At 43.3% G+C, this 18,782-nt stretch overlaps 1 protein-coding gene across 4 annotated transcripts in view; it reads right to left on the reverse strand.

Annotated features, from left to right (window-relative positions):
• The window catches only part of syne1a (spectrin repeat containing, nuclear envelope 1a), a 131,505-nt gene that overhangs the window by 21,301 nt on the left and 91,422 nt on the right, over nt 1–18,782 (reverse strand). For 3 of the 4 annotated variants that reach the window (XM_034142803.1, XM_034142800.1, XM_034142802.1), the window contains 33 exons: nt 18,015–18,239; nt 15,092–15,232; nt 13,357–13,470; nt 13,068–13,229; nt 12,421–12,615; nt 12,111–12,284; nt 9,464–9,655; nt 8,555–8,686; nt 8,360–8,460; nt 7,994–8,144; nt 7,766–7,894; nt 7,460–7,633; nt 7,108–7,323; nt 6,878–6,979; nt 6,644–6,763; nt 6,342–6,542; nt 6,062–6,235; nt 5,811–5,942; nt 5,255–5,451; nt 4,929–5,061; nt 4,629–4,811; nt 4,362–4,511; nt 4,035–4,211; nt 3,778–3,933; nt 3,530–3,685; nt 3,257–3,427; nt 2,947–3,080; nt 2,648–2,852; nt 1,327–1,509; nt 1,050–1,196; nt 676–830; nt 190–337; nt 6–100 (listed from right to left, as the gene is read on the reverse strand). In XM_034142803.1, coding sequence (XP_033998694.1) covers nt 6–100; nt 190–337; nt 676–830; nt 1,050–1,196; nt 1,327–1,509; nt 2,648–2,852; nt 2,947–3,080; nt 3,257–3,427; nt 3,530–3,685; nt 3,778–3,933; nt 4,035–4,211; nt 4,362–4,511; nt 4,629–4,811; nt 4,929–5,061; nt 5,255–5,451; nt 5,811–5,942; nt 6,062–6,235; nt 6,342–6,542; nt 6,644–6,763; nt 6,878–6,979; nt 7,108–7,323; nt 7,460–7,633; nt 7,766–7,894; nt 7,994–8,144; nt 8,360–8,460; nt 8,555–8,686; nt 9,464–9,655; nt 12,111–12,284; nt 12,421–12,615; nt 13,068–13,229; nt 13,357–13,470; nt 15,092–15,232; nt 18,015–18,239 — 5,225 coding nt within the window. The remainder of the gene's footprint in view (nt 1–5; nt 101–189; nt 338–675; nt 831–1,049; nt 1,197–1,326; nt 1,510–2,647; nt 2,853–2,946; nt 3,081–3,256; nt 3,428–3,529; nt 3,686–3,777; nt 3,934–4,034; nt 4,212–4,361; nt 4,512–4,628; nt 4,812–4,928; nt 5,062–5,254; nt 5,452–5,810; nt 5,943–6,061; nt 6,236–6,341; nt 6,543–6,643; nt 6,764–6,877; nt 6,980–7,107; nt 7,324–7,459; nt 7,634–7,765; nt 7,895–7,993; nt 8,145–8,359; nt 8,461–8,554; nt 8,687–9,463; nt 9,656–12,110; nt 12,285–12,420; nt 12,616–13,067; nt 13,230–13,356; nt 13,471–15,091; nt 15,233–18,014; nt 18,240–18,782) is intronic. The other variant, XM_034142801.1, reaches the window with a different exon arrangement.

Raw genomic sequence — 18,782 nt, forward strand, 5'->3', positions numbered from 1 at the left:
TTTACCTGTCATCCATTTGTCCCTGGTCCAACATCTGATGACCATCACTGATGATGGAGTAGAGAATCTGTTGTCTGCTGAACATCTCTGCCTGGAACAACTGAAAGTAAAAACAAATCTATATTAATAACAACACTTTAGTTACAAAAACTGCATTTGGTGCACATGTCCTTGAAATGCTTCTCTGACCTCATGGTCTCTCTGCTGCTCCAGCAGACTCTGGTAGTTTCCTGAGATCTCAGCAGCCAGCTTCTGTTCAGTCTGAGACAGGAAGTCCATCCACGCCTCACACTTCTGCAGGAAACTCTGCTGCTGCAGCAACACTGCCTGCAGTTTACTGGAGAGGGACAGAGGATAGTTGTTTCAAACATAAACAATCTGTTATACCTTCCTGTTTGGAGGCTAATTATTAGTTTTAAAGCATAAAACCTTTAATTAATGAACCACCAAAACTTACAGGCAAAATGTTAATTAGTTAGTTTTTGTAATTTGTTCATTAAAGTGGCAATTTCTTTTATAGGAGAACCCTCAATGAAAGTCTTACTCAATATGAATGTTGTCTAACAAATTACAAACACTTTCTTAAAGTATGTCATTGTTAATTTATACAAATGAATAAATACAAATAATAACTGCTATTTCTTGTATTTATATAAAAAGGTGTTTAAAAGGTACCTGAATCTCTCGGTGAGGTGAGCAGAGTGAGTGGCCCAGGCTCTGTTGAGACTTTGCAGCCGTTTAACGTCTCTGTCGCTGACCGGCAGTCTGTACATCAACTCATTCACACGCTCCAGGTCCGGAGACAAACTGCTCAGCTTCAATAAGGGAACCTAGGAACAAATAAATACACATTTTTTAGTATGACAGTCTAACAAGTGCAACTATGTGCAAAACATGCTTTGTCTATCAAATGAAAGCAAATCTAATGAATTTAATTAACTTTTAGTGTATGGTCGAGTGATTTGCTATACAGGATGTTTTTGTTGAAAAAGCACCAGATGTTTAAACTCAATTAATACACAATAACTCAGACAGCAATGTTTTTATACCTTCAGTTGTTCCATACGCGTCTGCACCACAGTGAGCTCTGGGGAGCCGACCGGGTCCGACTCCTTCAGCACCTCATCGGCCTCCTCAGCCTTACGGATCAGTGCGTCCATCTGCTCTCTGAAACCCTCACAGGCCTGAGATCCACACTGAAACAGTCAAACAGACACAGTTAGAATACAAATGAATGGCTTACCTTACTGATATATTGAGGTTGTGTATAGGGAACAGAGATATGTTTTTCATTCTGTCCATGCCCACAAATCCCCACTATCCTACCTGCAGTACTTCCTGCTGCCTGTTAAGGGCGTGCTCAAGTGTTGCTAGGCGATGTGTGAGTGACAGATGGTCGGACTGTAAGGCTGCTGAGGACGAGGCGTCAACTTGGATCTTCAGCTGCTCCCCTAAAGCCTGCAGCTGCCGGAGGGACTGATGCACGGAGGCTTGGTCCGCGATGCACGCCTACAACAGGTATGTCAGCAGAGAGAAGCAGGTTAGAACCAGAAACACTAACTATTGAGTGATTGAGAGTTATGATATTATACACATTTATAATATGTACATATACATGTTTAATGGCATAGGAACGACAGGACTGTGGTTTAAATGCGAAGGAAAGACAAAGATGTTTCACGTTAAATGGCCAAAGGTAAAAAGTGTTTTAGGCTGGATCGCCTTCATTAGAGCACAAAGGCCAGCAGGCTGAAATGTTAGCATGAATGTTTGACATTGCAAGAATACATTGAAGTACAGGGAAGGTAGTTCCTCTTAAACACCTGAAGGGAACCCTCAACATCCAAAATTACTCAAATTAAAGAGAATTTGCTTGTAAAATGCTTTTCAGAAGAGACAGCCCATTCACCAACAACAGTGTAGAACCACAGTGTCTAGCAACAGTCTGCATCCAAAATGTGCCGTCTGCGTCTTCAGACATCGACCAGCATGGCCCTATAAGCCCAGCGTGACACCGGGAGACCCCTGTAGTGTAAATCAGCGGCCTGTCTTTCCCTTTGCAGTCGCTTTTTCAAAAGGCCTTTGTTAAATTGTGCTGTGAATCTACATTCAAGCAGACAAAAGGGCAGGGTGCCATTTGGTATTCTGCAGAGGGGAGCGAGGCTTTGTGGATCCTCATAGTGGACTGACAAGCTGTTCCAGAGCTTATTCACAAAGTCTTAGAAAGGAGGCAGAGGGTTAGCTCCCAATGCTGTCAATTTTTTTTTTAAATAATCATATGATGTGTTTCAAATGGCATACTAGGTTACTACATACTGCATACTACATACCCAATCAGTATGTAGTAAACACTGTGTACCAGATTAACTTTACATGACTGTATCAGTAAATGTAATACCGATCATAACAAATATTGTTTATCAAATAAACACTACCACTTCCACCGAATGTAATAGGTTCTAGTATTAGGTCTCAGATTGAGAATTAATTCCAATGTAGTAAACATGTGAACACAAAATCCTCATGCAACTGCATCATACATATAATGATCACTATAAAAGTGCTTTCAACATTTTCAAAAATACTTTCAATTTTGAACATAACCACATAGTGGACTGCTTTGTTACACTGTCCTATCTCTACTCACATCGCAGTCCATTATCCAGGCGCTGCTCTCCTCCTCTGTGATCTCACTGTCGGTGGCGCTCTTCAGCAGACGGTCGGCACGTGCTTCCTGTTTCTGCACTGCCGTCACACACTGGCCACATGATGACCTGTAGCGCTGCCACAACCCCAGCAGAGCCTTACTGCTCCTCAGCTGCTCTGAGATCTGCTCCAGGAGACTGTTCCACCTAAAACAGAGGAGGCGAAACAAATTGACTTCAGCTCAGATGTTGCTTCAATTTCCTGTAAAGTCACTCAGGGATGTATTTTTATGACCCGTACCTAATGTTGACGTCTCGGAGCCCTGTGTTGAGTGTTTCAGCCACAGAGGGGTGGCACTGTGTGAGTAGCTGGTGTGTTACCGAGCCAAATTTCCTCAGGCTGCTCTCCTGTTTATCCATCTCCTCCTGCATGTTCTTTAAAAATAGACACCCAACAAAAGTCAATTTCATCTTTAATGTTTGTTAAATTTGCTTAAAACATTTTTATCTGAAGAAGAAATCACTGTTGATTTTCTTTTAAACACGGTGTAGACAAATATCTTAAGCATGACCCTATGCTCCATCTACAGTCTTTTTAATAAACTCCTTACCTCCAGACCCTCCATCTGCTGCTGCACCGCCTCCAGAGACCCGTTAAGGAGGCGCAGCCTGGACACAGAGTACCTCCCCTCCATCAGGTAACCATTTATCTCCTCTGAAGCTCGGCGGTATAGCGTCCACTGCTCCAGCACCGACCGCAGGCTCACCTTCATCTGACTTATCTGATGAGAAAAGGAAGGTAGACAAAACCTTGTAAGTGTCTTAAGTTCTAGGGTTCAATAGGAAAGTGTCGGTAAGGAGGGTAAGTGATCCAAAAAGCTCACCATGTGGTCCAAATGAGCCCAGGATTGGTTCAGACCTTTGAGGGTCTCTTTGACAACCGAGCATGCTGCTTCTTTCTTATCCTGTATAAGAGCATTTCCTCTTTCTTCTGCTTTCTCTAGATCCTTCGCTTTTTCCTTCACCAATTCCTCCAACTCCTGAAATAAATAAATTGTATTTTTATAAATATAGACATTCTAAAAAAGTATGTTAGGCATTGAGAGCAGTGCTTTATGTACTGTATGTGTACCTGACAGTCTTTAAGTGCAGTCTGCACCGATGCTACATCCTCTATCCTGTGTCTCTTCTTCAGTTTCTCCTCCTGTACAGTGAGCCAGGTTTTCAAGGCCTGAACTCCATTTTCATGCTCCAACCAACCTTCCAAAACTCCTTCTAAAAGCTGAATCTAAAATAAAAACAGAATTTAAAACAAGTTGAAAACCCAACAGCATACGAAAAATGTAAGAAGGAAACAGTCAGGTCTAATTTTACACAGACTGAAATTACCTTTTCAGCTATGAGCCCTTGGAGAATTTGCCACCGTCTGTTCATAGCTCCTAGCTTCTCAGCGAAGTCTGTTTTGTCGCTGCGCTTCCCCTCCACATCCTGGCTGCTGATCTGCAGCACCGACTGGTTTACAAAGTCCACGGTCAACTGCTTACAGGTCAGATCTATGCGGAAACCCTGAAATACAAATGACACATGAGGAGGAGGGAATAAAAGGGTCTGTTAATACACTCCTTGACTTATAATATGTGAAGTTCTTTGGCAGCTTGACCTGAGAGGTACAACTTGGGAGCCCTTTTGGGGTAAAGAGAAAAAACTGTATTCTACCTTATACTTCTGCAAAAAGTCCTGGACCACTTCTGAGCCTACAGCTGCCATGATTCTGTCTTTGTCCTCCTGTATGATGTTCTCCATGAGAGAGATCCAGCTCATCAGCTCTGTGATGGCATGCCGGGATGCCAGCTTCTCCATCTGCAACTAAGGGACGAAAGCAGAGGGGTTAAAGAAGTTTCCTCTGCTAGGACAAAACCCCTTGAGAAGCAAATTGTGCGACAATAGTCAACCATTTAAGTGTAACAGCTGCTGTTCTCAGACCTGGTGTAGCTTCTCTTGTACTACTGGGATACGAGTCAGCAGCTCAGCCCACTGAGTGTCGATTTGGCCGAGCATCGTCCTGAGACCAGCTGTGTCGACTCTCTTCAATCGCAGGAGCTGGTTGCCTGTACTCAGCACAGAGGAGCGCAAGGACGACTTGGCATCCACCTCTTTGGAAAACTCCTGTCAGAAACATGACAGCGAGATAAGTTGGAATCCAGCCATGTGTTAATGAATACTATAAATGCTATTGTTAGTTGTGTGGTACATTTTGGATGCTTGTGTGATAACCAAACTAACCAGGAAGGCGTAGAGGTGGTCTCTGACGGTCTCCAGCTCCTGAGGCACGGTGACTGACTGAGTTGTCCAGAACTCCAGCTGGTCCAGAGCAGACCGCAACCAGTGGCTCAACTGTGCCGACTCACTCTGGTACCTGACATTCATACAGAGGACACAATTATATTTCAGTACCGACAGCTTCTAAAAGATTAAAGGCATATTTATTTCTGTATTCAGCCTCTAGGTATCACCAACAGGATCGCTGACTCACATAGCTACATAATTGATTTTATTTTATTCTATTCTTGGCACACTGTCAACAACACAGACTAATGTTAGATGCTGACCTGCTCCAGTGCTTCAGCGTGGAATCGAGGCGGTGCAGCTCCTTGTTGACCTTGGTCGTCGAGGAGAGCCAGTGGTCTCCAAGCTGAGTCAGCTGGTTCTCCAGGTCTGAGCAGCCAACAGAGAGGAGGAGCCGTCTGCCCTCCTCCAGGAACTGGTACAGCTGGGGCTGATGCTCCGTCAGGCTGGCCTTTAGGCGCTAAAATAGGAGAAGGGTAACTGATGAATTAACAATTCATCAAGAAGTGTTCATCTTGTAAGCCCATTTGCTTAATTTAGTGCGAGTCCTGCCGTATTAGTCTTGTTAGTTTTTTTTTAATAGATTTATATAGATAGAAATGCTGCAATGAAAAAAAAAAACAGCCTATAATATTTGTACTCCTATTTTTGTCAACTAAGATAAAGAGACATTTTTGTATATTTTTAGTTTTGTATTTTCGTTAAAAATATTGCAGGTTGATGTGGTCACAATAAGTGTTTAATGACGTTGGTGCTGTCTTCATCGTCATCTTTTTCTCAATCATAAAAATATACTTTTGTTCGTATAAAGATGTTTACCTGGAAGAGAGCGATCCTTTCAACAAGTCTTTCCTCCGTCTCCTCCACCAGACCTACAGTGGGTATGCTACACTCCACCGCCTCCAGCTGTCTACACAGAGCCTGGTAGTCTTCCACAAGACTGCTCCATGACTGCCAAACAGAGGAGAAAGAAAAGAGTTTACTTAATTCATTCTGCATGTTGTTTCATTTAACTAAATTGTACTGTTGCTAACTTCTATTCTTTTACTCTATAAGTAACTTTTCCTCACCTCTAGTATGCCCTCCAGCTCCACTCCCCTCCTGTGGGCCTGTTTGAGCACACTGTGGGCTGAGGCCATTATCTCCTCCATGGCCTGGCTTTCCCGTTGAGCCACGAGACCGGACACTTTACCGTAGAACGTCTGGGTGAGGATCATATGGCATTCCAGACCCTGGAAAAAGTCCTGGATTTAAGGAAAAACATAGTTGTTAGAACGTAAAATAAATTGGTCTCTTAATCAACAACAATCAATTCAGTGAAACAGTATCCATTTTACTCATTGTCTTTACTTTGTGTTTGTCCAGCAAAATCTGGACTTCGATAACAGAAGCCACTGTCATCTTCTGGTCGGCAGCCATCTTGTCCTGGGCGGTGTCCACCAGGTCTGTGAGGTCATGGAGTGCAGCTTCATACTGAGCCTTGAGAGACAAGCCGTGGTTCAGGCTGCTACGTCTGGAGCCCACCATCAGCACCAGCTCCTCATAGGCATCCTACAAATATATATCAACATGTCAGTCATTAAGTATTAAAGTTCTTGGAGGTAATGACCACAAGAGAAACAGAAATAAGGTCCTTAGGAAGGAGATATTACCTGTAGTTTGAGAAGTTCTTGGTGAGCGATTTGGTCAGATTGTAGTCCCTCTGCCCTTGTCTTCATCTCCGTCACTCTCTGCTCAAACTCCCTCAGACTATCATCCACCTCTGATAATGTCTACAAAAGATGCAACACATTTAATGAAAATGTCCATTGAGAGGCTATTGCCAATTCCAATACTGTCCCTATATGTTTTATCTTTTATGTATCTGCCCTTTGTCTGTATCATACCTCTATCTGTTTGGATGCAGGTCTGTCCACAGTTCCAGCCATCTTCTGAAGCAGCTGGTGTTTACTCTCACTCAGAGCTGTGAACAGCATCCTCAGTTCATTCTGGCAAGGACAACAGAAAAGACCGTAGCTCAGACCAAGCGAGAGGCAGATTAACTTTAAGAAAAACATGCTCCATACTCTAAGTTTCATCAAAATCAGACTGGTGGTTCAGCAGTCTTGTTATGTACCTGATAGGTTGAGTGTTCCTGCAGCCTGTCCCTCATGGAGTCACAGTGCTGATCCAGAGTGGCGTCCAGCAGCCCCATCCTCTCCTGCAGGCCCTCCAGTGTGTCCTCCATCAGGTCTTGCTCCTCTCCTCCACAGAGCCGACCTGCTCCTCCGCCCAGAAGTTCTCTGCACTGGTTCACTTCCCCGGTCATCTCCTTTAGCTGTTTATTCAGACCCTAGACACAAGAGCAGAGGTCCGTTATGAGGTGATTCTTTTCCATCTAGTAGCATTTTGATCGTGTTGTCTGTTGATTAGTGATGTTTATGTTGTATTTCTGGTGCCAGCCAGGGTAGCAACATCTCATTTAATACCTCTAGGTTTGTGAGTTGTGTCGATGTATCTTCAGACAGCAGCACAGGACCAGAGAGCAGCTGATTCTCCGCAGCATCTAACCAGGAGGAGGCTGCTGAAACTGCAGCATACAGATCCTGCTGGACTGTTGTTGCTCCAGAAGAAGATTTACGTTTCCTCTCACCATCTGCCGTCTGTAAGGAAGAAGACAAAATATTATCTCAGTGCATTAAAAGCTTTCAGTAAGAATATTTTTCACATAAAACATTTTCACTGGGGAACAATAATAATGAGAAGTTATCATGAGGAAAAAATATGTGCCTTACCTCAAGGGCGATTATTTCCAGAGTCTGACTGCAGGCCTCGAACAAAGCTCTGGGAGAGCGAGTGTCCTGGCTGGCAGAAAGACCTCTGAACACAACGCTGGGGCTGGACAGACGGGACCGGTGGAGCACCTGAGAACAAGAGGGAAATATGACAATAAAAGTGTAAAATGACATGGCAGTAAACTTTTATTGAAACGCATCGCAATCCATGACGCATGGCATGTGTACCGGGCTAAGCTGGTCCTGTTCCAGGGAGTTGAGGGAGAGCTGCAGCTTCGTGCTCTGGTCTTTATTCAGGTTTTCCCAGCGCTGCCTCATCTGCTCCAGAGGAGACAAAGTCTCAGACTCCAACAACACTCCTCCTGGGATGGACATCTCACTGTGGGAGGAAGAGAGGTGGGTTGTATAAGATACTTTTATCTGGTCCCGGACTGTCAATGTTTTTTAAACACGTTTGTTTAGACAGATTTAACACATTATTCATTCATATAATAACTCTCCCAGATAGGAACATATGGCCATAATAAATACTAAATACTATAATAAACAAATCACATCAAATCGCAGAAACCTGAATAGACAGAAGTGAAGTACCTGTCCCCATTGGGTGTGGTCTGTTGGCTGAGTAACTCCTCTCCAGCGCTGGCTACAGACTGCAGCAGCCTCCTCTGCTCAGCTACTTGCTGCTGCAGCTCCTAGAAGGCCACACCATCTCAGAGTTATATCAGATGAATGCACTAAACATGTTATCCATGTTGGCACTCAAAGTACAGTTCATCTTCCTCTTACCCTCTGTCGAAGAAGGTTGTTGTGATGCTGCTGTGTGCGTGTTGTTCTAGCCTGGGAAAGCCATTCCTGAACATTGGGACTCTGAGACAGAGATGAGTCTGGCTCACTATCCTCCTGCTCCTGCAATGAACCCTGGGAGAAAAAACAGGAAACTTCAGAATTTGATTAAATGCTCAAACACTTTAACAGGAGAGAAGAGGACAGGGAATCTGATTTTCTCTCTGGGGAAGAGGCGACTAAGTTTGGTCCATACTGTATGTGCATAGATTAAGTAATCAACTTCTTGATGTAAGTTCACTTAACTGTACTAAAACTGAGATTTCAACACTTCTAGAATAAATCTATATTTAAAATCAATTTCATTAAGTCCTATATTTAAAAAAAGAAGTTAAAGTGAACTCAGACAAAATACTTTTTGTAGATCCTATGTGTTATAGGGTGACTTTAATTAATATCATTATTTTCTACAATTACACATTGTTATATTATCACATTAAGAGAAGCCCATATTCAGTTAAAATGTGGAGATTGAAGAAGAAATGTGAGTAGATTTTTCACAAAGGGACAAAGCCAAACTGTTGAGTCATCAGAAACACACCTGCTGCAGTACATTAGTGTAAGCATGTGATGAGGTAGCATCCTTTTGTCTGTTGTTTGAGGCCCATTGTGGGACACACAGGCTCTTGTTGTTCCGTAGTGGAATACAGTGGACTTTTATGAAGGAGCATGACATGACCTTTAGTATTTGTACAATACTACCATTGATACTGTTAGACAGTGTCCCATAATGCAGCCAGCAGAACAAAAATGACACAGAGGAAGGAAAAATGTGTGGGAATGTGGAGGGGAAGAGAATTTAGGTTGTGAAAAAGGAGAGGACGGACGACCTCACATGACCTCTGAGCTCACCTGTATGCCAACTTGTTTGTCCTGCAACATCTGCTGCAGCTCCATCAGGCTGTCTTTGAGGGAGCGCAGCTTGAAAGCGAGTTGCTCCGCCTCTCCCTTGGTCTCAGCCCGGCCCTCTAACAGCAAGCTCTCGCTGTGGATGGACAGCTCGGACAGATACGACACCTTCTGCTCGATCTCAAACAGCATATTCTGGAAAGGCAAGAGTTATAGTTGAGAATCAAGCAAAACTCAAAATCCTTTACATAAACTTTCCTAGAGAGTCCCTCATTATAAACATCATCAAATCTTATGCATACATAATAAAGCAGCAGTTATTATCTTCTACAGGTTCTACATGCCAAATGTATCTATCACTGCTATGACTTTATTTCACAGAGCTTTACAAAAAGTATTATCTCGGCATCAAGATGTGTTAGCAAATGGTTTTCAGCATGTAAAGGTTTTCTTGGAAGGTAAAATCATTGGTTCCTAAACCTTTTTGCTTGTGGCCCAATAAAAAGAAGCAATGTTTATTTGAAAGCCTTCACCACAAATTGCAACCAGAAGAACCAAATAATTTTTTATTATATTTTTAGATGAGAAGGTAAAATGTTACAGTAATTCCTGTGGCTTCCACTAACATAACATGCAGCATATTTCAGTTGCATGCTTTTTATTTCTGCCTCTCCTTGCCTCAAATGTTTAAGGATACAATATGTTTTTCATCAGTTCTCATATTCTTTTTTATCTTCTTTTTAGACCTATTCTACTAACCCCTCTCTTACATTTTCCAATCAGAGAAGCAAAAGAAAAAAAGACCCTCCCTTCATACGTCCAGACTCTCTGTAAACTGGTGTAATTGTATGGCAGAAGGGCAGATTCAACCCTAATCCTCCTCTTTCACACAAGGTTACAAGGGCCCTTGACAGAGATGAGGAGGTAATTCACCACAGAGATTTCTTCCTGAATACAGAGAGCCGACATACAACTCTTGTGCTTCCACCCAGAGCTGCTGCTGTGTGGATCACTGGGGAAGTGTGGAACCTCTGTTGTCTCTACACTTTCTCACCACAAAAAGACTCTTTATTGTAACTCAAATTCCTCTCCTTTGGCCTAAGCACTTGTAAAACCTTAAATGTTTTTGCTTGGATTGACACAGCTACATCACAAGGTGGAGTTTAGTATAAAGGTTGAGACAATGTTGGGCTGAAAGTTTGGACTCGTAAGGTATTTGATTAAGCGCTGACCCGTGAGAGGCTACGCTTAAGTGGGTAGTGAGCCGCTTACAGTGTAGGGATTTTCCAGAACTGTGTACATTTTTAAATAAACCCAAATCAGAATCGGTCACACCAAACTGAGGCTATAAAAGAATAAAAACAACTATTGTAACACAGAGAGCTTATTCATTTGGACATTAACAGACAAGTATGCCTTTATATCGCCTTTTCCCTCTGTGTTATGAGTTGCTCCACTTCAATTTCTTCCCTTTCTCTTGCCTTTATGCCCGCTTCATCTCACCAACCTCATATCCTTTCTCACATCGTGCCCTTTCTCCAGGGTCGATACTGTAATAATCTACGTTGCATACAGTTTAAACCCCCTGGAGATGAGAACCCGCATGGAGCCAGACCTTTAGACCTGAACTCCGCAGGGGCCATATGTGAGCTTTAATCAGCTTACTGTCTCGAAGCTGCTCCAAACACACACACACACACACTCAAAACACTGGAGTAACAGAACTAACATTATTAATGCTGAGAAGCCAATTATTGTGCATCACAGCTTGAATATTTGAACATGTATTTACATCAGTTTTGGTATTGAAAAGTTAAGCTGCCAAATCAGCGCATTTGTTTGTTAATTCAGTCTAAGACTAACTAGCTTCAAATGGATACTTCAGTGAAATAACAGTCAAGGTAAATACACTAAGAAACCATCGTCAGAGATAAAAACAAGAAGGGAAATTAGGTAATGAAAAGCAGTGGCACTGTTTACAAAAAGCCTTTCCAATTACACTGCACAAGTTACACACTGTCACTGAAAAACCCTTAAAAGGACACACGGTTGGATTAGTGACAACTGCTACCATCAGCCATGGATGCTAATTACCCCACAGATAAAGGAGATGTTACCGTAGAAACATAATGAGTAGGGGAACCACACTCGGGCTTGTGGAGGAATGTTTGAGGTCAAGTGATGAGGGTCATCACAGGGTCAAACCCATATCCCATGTGTCTTAATACTAACAGAATTCCTGCCACGTGCCAAATAACTACATCATCATGTGTTCAATTACAGCTTTAGGACGATTGCTGCATGTCACACATATTGATTTAAAGGTGCACATGAAGTCAAAAAAGCTCAACTGTGTTTAAGGTCACCCAAATCTAAAAAGAAAGGAGTCCTCTCTCATCAATTTCTGGTATGGCAGAAATGACAAAAAACCAACAACTATCCCTAAAAAAGTCCTTAACTTAATTGGAAAAAATAAGTCTCTTATTCTGCATTTTGACTCACTGTTGGTTCTGTGGTTTGTATCAGCTTTTTAAGGACACATCGAACCATCTACTGTGAGCAACATTGTCATCCGTGAAAAAAAAATCAAGCTCAAAAACGTTCCGTGCTTCAGCCCAGTCTTTAAATAAAGCATAAAAGTAGTTCTTACCTGACAGTCGATGAGCTGCTCCTCCATGTCCAAGTCCTCGTTCAGCGGTTGAAGTGCTGAGCATATAGTGGCACGAGTGCTGAGCAGCCAATGGTCGAGCTCCTCGGCCTCACTGTGGTACCGCTGCAGTGCCTGTTCCTGTCTCTGCTCCTCCAGCTGTTCGCTCAGTCTCTCCTGTTGGGGTGAAGGTGACACTCATGTTAAGAATCTGCAGGTGAGACAGCTCTGACACTATAGTATACTTAAATGTTAAGTAGAATGACAGCATTCAGATATGGGAGATGTTAAAAGATCATCTCAAAGCGCGCACCTCCAGCAGCTGCCGTTTCCCAGAAGCCTTCATTCGAATGGTGGCCATCCTCTCTCCCAGCACAGTGAGGGTAGACTGCAGAGCCAGTTGGTCTCCTGGCTCCCCGTCACTGTCGCTGTCTGCCAGCTCCTCAGAGAAGCACATCTGTAACTCGCCAATCTCCTCCTGCAGCATCATGATCTCATCCATCAGAGCCTGGACAAAAAAGTGGGATAGGTGAAATGAAGTGATATGAATTCTGAAATAAAGAGAGATTTGAAGAGAAAGAAGTTGTAGGAAAGGGAGAAAAGCCTGAATAGATGGCGAGAGACAGGAGTAACAGAGGGTTTTTCCCAATAGTCTGACAGAAGCGTTACAAAAAGGAGCTGTATTGGCCGTCGCTCTGAAGTTGGCATAGCAACTGAGAACAGTGCTATGAAGTTTGTGCAACCATTGCATGGGCTTGTGCAATATCAAACTCCTCAATCATTCTCTGTGTTCTCAAATCAGACTTTTCTTTTATCAGCTTTGTCTCTCCCACTAGAGAGGTTTTCTGTGTGCCATTTAATTAATACTACTTTGAATGTTATCTGTACTTTACTCCTTTCTCTTTCTCCATCACACACAACCCCACATCTCCAGCCATCTCTGTCCCCCCTCTCTCTCACCTGGTGTGCAGCCATCTGGCTCTCTGGGGTTTTGGTAGGGTCCAGGCCTTCATTGAGCGCCGCCTCGATGGACTCCATCTTAGTGGAAATGGACTGGAGGGACTCCTGATAATGCTGCTGCCGCTCCAGAGCCTCGTACAGACTCTTCTGCTTCTCACTGATCTGTGGTAGGGGAGAGGGGAGGGAAAGACAAATAAAGAAATGAACGCTTGCACAATAGAGATGGCAGCTCTGTCATTTTTTTATATGTGAATTAATATAATTTAGTGTAGCTGATGATGTGACGTACCACGTTCTTGAGTGTTTCCCAGGATCTCTGCAGGTCGTCCAGGTTAGCAGCACTGGTCTCCATTGACGGGTCGTACAGCTCCTGGAGGGGCGCTCGACTCAAGGCACCTCGACCCTGTGGCACAACAACACAGTGAGTGTGGGTCTCACTAGTGTGCGAGAGCGCTGTATAATATATGGTTGAAGAGGATGTGCTGGGTCGGAAATGTCCTTATGCTCTCAAACATACTGAATTTAAATTTGGATGAAATATGACCAAAATATATACAGTACTGTACATTCGTGCCTCCTACTAACACACTATTCACTTCAAAATATAAACTAATAAAGATAGTTAAACATCTTCAACCTGTTCTAATTCACAGTTTAAAAAGGACCGGTTGAGTTTTAGCTGAAACTAAACTCATTATGCCATGGGTTAGTGGTTATGGCAGCTCTTGTAAATCAATCAAAACGATATCACTATCTATGACCTGTGAGTTAGATTTGTTTTTTGTGAGATGTTTTTACTTCAGCAGCACCTGGCTGAAGTCCTATCAGATTTCTTTGGACTCCCTTTCAGTCACTTTCCAACTGCATTATTGATTTCAGTTAAGCTTACATGACACATCTCAAGATAAACATACTATAGAAGAAAAAAACAAAACAACTCTGAACTTTGATGTCCCTCCAACAACACTTCTGTTTTACTTCTGAATTAAATGAATAATAAATTGACACTTTCTCATTCTCATCTCAGCAAAAAAGCAAGTGACAAACAAACTATCTGCAGCAAAGTAAATCTGCAAACATAATGCTGATAAACAGAAAAAGCAGGGGCAGCAAAGCAACTCTTCATCTGTTTCAAACATCCATTCTGTTGATAGTGGTGATGATGGGCACGTTACATTTTTGATGGTGGGAATCAGACGATGGCGATGGTATGGAATGGTGCGCAGAGTTAACATTACCATCTTTTCTTTTAGTCATTAAGTCACATAATCAATATTTATTCTAAAAATCCTATATTAAATTAAGCTCTGGTAACAGAATACAAATGATCATAATTACAATGCAAACTCACTCGCCGCGTTTATTTGAATAACTTAGTGTCATTGGGAACAACGACATTCTTCAGACATGTTCATCTGAATTGGAAAACAGTCAAATAATCCCATCCCGGGGGCAAGTTATTTTTTGTCATTTTAAATAGAAGATTTTCAGACTTAAAGGTAGGGTAGGTAAGTTTGAGAAACCGGCTCGAGATCCCTAGAATTTGAAAATACACAACCGGAGAAAATCTGCCACTTCCTTATAGAGCCCCTCCTCCAACACACACGAACGCGCACATGACCACGAGATAAAATAACTGGATGGCCTACCTGCCTGTCAGCCTTCCATCTGTGCACAAACTTATCTCGTGCCCTCATTGGTCATGTGCGCGTACGTGTGTGTTGGAGGAGGGGCTCTGTAAGGAAGTGGCAGATTTTTTCCGGCTGTGTATTTTCAAATTCTTGCGATCTCGAGCTGGTTTCTCCAAAATTACCTACCCTACCTTTAATATTTGGTTGGTGACTTGTTTTCGATGGACAGGCTAAGGTGGTGGTTTCTTATGATATCATTTGAGATGAAAATGTAAAATCGGAGGATGGTAGTATGTCATTTGGACGGTGGTGGTATGGAGGCTGGGCAGGTCAGGTAGTGCTGGAGGTCTCTGGAGGTAACCAGGGGGGGGGGGGGGGGGGGGGTTGCAGTACCTGGTTAAAAGGTGTTTCAGCGTTAGCCCCTGGGGAGGGGGAGCGGCAGGCAGGGGGAGAGGAGACCTCGCTGTTGGTGCCCTCCTCCCCTGACTCCTCCGTCACAGGGGAGAGGAGTGTGTGGCAGCGGCCTGCTGTCATCTGACCCCACATACACACCCCACATCAAACACACACATCAAAAGAAGCAGGACGAGGAAACGGGAGGGGGACCAAACAGGAAACGCCCAGATCAAAGGAGTGAGGAGACAGAGAGAGTAAAATGAAGAGAGAGAAGAAGAGAGAAAATAAAAATTAATGGGGGAGTGCAGGTTAGGCAGTAAGCACATTGATGATTAAAAAGACAGTGAGTAATCAAATAACACTGAGAAAAGACTATTAAGATCTCATTACTGCTATTGACATCAAACACTGTAATGATTTTGCCATAGCATATCATTAAGGAGACATCATTTTATATTGCTCTGTGAGAGAAAATGGACACGCACTGGATTTCACCGGCAATGAATGAGCCACTCAGACTTTTACAGGATACATCAGGGGAAAGGAATGGCCATTACCAGGAAGTTGAAAATCATCCAGTAAGTACACACACTGACACCGCTCTCACCACACACACACACGCATACGGTTGCAGTTTCAGAACCACAGTTATTTCCTTTCCATCAAAGACGCAGTGGCTTGTAACGATCATTTAGACATTAAGGAACAACTCATACAGTCTGATGTATGAGCACGTTAAAAACAACACTATAATAGAATAGCAAAGACTAATTAAGAGTAAGATCAAGGCCAAAAGCATAGCTAAACGATTGCATAGTTATCCGAGACTGGATTCATGCATACAGCAGCAGCAGCTGTCCTAGCAGTATCCCAGTTGTCTGTGCGCCTGCATGCTTCAGTGGAGAAGCAGAGCAGAAATGTGAGCCAAGCCCTACTGGGATGTTTTGGCAGTTTTTGGAGACAACTTGGCCGACTGTCTCGAGACCTTGTGATACTCGGAAAACTTTTTTCCCGGGCTTTATGATGCAATGCAACGCAACTTAAGAGAATCAGCCCAATAGCATGTGTGGGAAACACAGTGGTTTTACATATTGAGATTAGTTAGAACCTGAGAAGTACTCTCCCAAACTTAGACGACAATGACACAGTACTTAAAATGCTTAGCAATAACAAATGAAAGATAACAGCAGCCCTAGCAACCCTCTTATGCCATACACACAAACTTATCATACTCTGCTCACACACAAACACACACACACACACACAGTAATATCCTGTTTCCTGGCCTGCTGAGACCAACACAACACAAAGAGCAGTAACAGAGCAAGGAAGCTAAGAAATCTGAATCTGAATGCACGACACAGAGGAAGAGGCAGTGAGGCGGACGCACATAAGAAAAAACAATGGAGCTGAGGATGACATAGTGTAGTAGCAGGCTGACAGAATCAGGCTAATACGAAGCAAAGTGAAGTGACACAGCAGAAAATCAGTGCAGTAATACACAAGAGGAGCAGAGTTTCCGTTAGCCGGTAATTACCGGACTATGACCGGTAAAATATGCTGAAGACCGGCAAATCTAAATCTCTCCGGTCAAAATGTCCGGTCAAAAATAATTTCCCTTTAGCGCAATACCGCATCAGTTGCACCGCTTATGTGACAGACAAGAATAGTATGTGACAGACAAGAATAGTCAATTCTAATGTCTAACATTTAATGTGGAGAAAGAGTGTCCTGTACGGGTTGATTGTGCGTTGATCTGTTGGTAATGCCTCGGGGTTCCGGTGGGCATGTAAACAAATGCATAATGCTGCGCTATACTTTGTGGCCTCACCCGGTTGCATAGCGACGCTTATTGTTTAGGTGTCTTTTAATAAGCAGGTATTCATATCATTAGCTAGAACTAGCTAGATCTGATCGATATGGACATAAACGCGAGTGAAGTCTAATCTGACCGGAGCAAGAGATCAGCTGCTGCTGACGAGTCGACATTCAGCTCTGCATGATCACATGCAGCGGTGAGCGGAACAAAACACACACTTCAGGTTAGAATATCACGTAGCTATTTTAATTACCTCTCAAACTACCTAAACTAGTTATAGATATGTTTAGTTTTACTGTCGGGTCACTCATTACTGGATCCGCGAGCTGCATGATACTGACGGGCTGTCAGGAGAGGGAGAGAGAGCGCTCCGTTTATTATTCCCGTGTTATAAATTACTGTACACTTTTGAATAATGTAGTTAATCTACTAGAATTAGTTTGTTTAATATCGAATCATATCAATTTGTTTAAAAGCTCAATAAATAACAAGGAAGACCTTTGACCGGCACTTTTCTCATTTTGTCCGGAAGATTTCAACTTTAACGGACATGTTGACCGGCAAAAAAATATTCTAACGGGAACTCTGAAGAGGAGACAGAGCCAGAATAGTAATGAGGAAAAGAAGGTTAGCTTTTATTTCGGTGCAATAAAACCACAGAAAGAAATAGAAGAGGAACCGGATACCAATATAGAGATGAAAGGCCTATTTAGAAACGTTTTTTTATAAAGATGCTCATGACACCCTGTAGCCCAATTTAAGTTTAGTTTGTAAGTGTATACTTGCACAAATGTAAGCTTGGGGCACTGTTGCTGTGACTTTAAGTACTGGAGTTAAACCTGTAATCATAACTGTCATCCGCAGCTACCCTCTTATTAGGGATGACTTTAATCTAATTACATTATTGTGAAATGAACTGTAAACCCCCACTAGAAACTCCGAAAGGATCCCTGAGGTTCCCTGTTGAGAACCAGTGGTCTGTACAGAAAGAGAGAAGGAATAAAAGCCTCACATGCATACACATACACAATGCATACAGCCATGCAGTTTGTGCATGTGTGAATCTCTGTGTATAAGTCCATAAAAGGCTGCACCACTCACCATGACGACAGAGGGGTGTGCTGGAAGCTGCTTGTTGCCGTTGGTGGTTGCCACTGAGCCGGGTAGCTCCTCATCACTCAGCTCGTCCACGCCGTCCGACAGGCCCTCCACCTCGTTCACCGTCAGCAGCATGGTGGCGTGTTTGGCTTTCACTGTCAGCATCTTACACTTGGAGTGGAGCGAGGCGATCTGCTCCTGGTAGCCACGGATCTTCTGGGCTAGCTCCTGTCAAAACATCCCCCAACAAACAGAAAACAACCAGCACCCCCAGGGTCAGGAGAGTGTGGCTCAGTCCACAATGCAAGATCAATAGTTCCTGGTCAAATAGTATCCTGGTAAAGGAGGGAGGTGAAGTTGGTTCAGCACTGAATGTAGTGCCGGTGTGAGAGAAGTAAGTGGAGTGGATGCATTCTCTCCTCTCTCCCCGGTCTCTCGCTTTGGCTTGTGTAAGCCTAGCAAGAGAATAGCACTGCCTCTCTCTCTCCCTCTCTAGTTTTCCAGTTTCTCTCTCTCTCCTCTGTATCTTTGAGCCAATCACAGCACCACAGAGGCGGGTGACTCAGAGCAGCAGCGAAGCCAACAGACAGGATGTTTGGTAGAGAGAAACAGACCCTAGCAGAAATAGTTCAAAATCCCTCAGACCCTCCTTCTCGTACACATACACAAACCGAGAGGAACAACAGGAAGTGATGTCACTGCATGCCGCTTCCCCCCTCCACCAATCCCCGGGGCAGATTGCTTTCAACAAAAGCGAGTAGTAAGGAGAGA

This window comes from Trematomus bernacchii, unplaced genomic scaffold (genome assembly GCF_902827165.1).
Source record: "Trematomus bernacchii unplaced genomic scaffold, fTreBer1.1, whole genome shotgun sequence".
In the NCBI taxonomy this organism is placed as follows: Eukaryota; Metazoa; Chordata; class Actinopteri; order Perciformes; family Nototheniidae; genus Trematomus; species Trematomus bernacchii.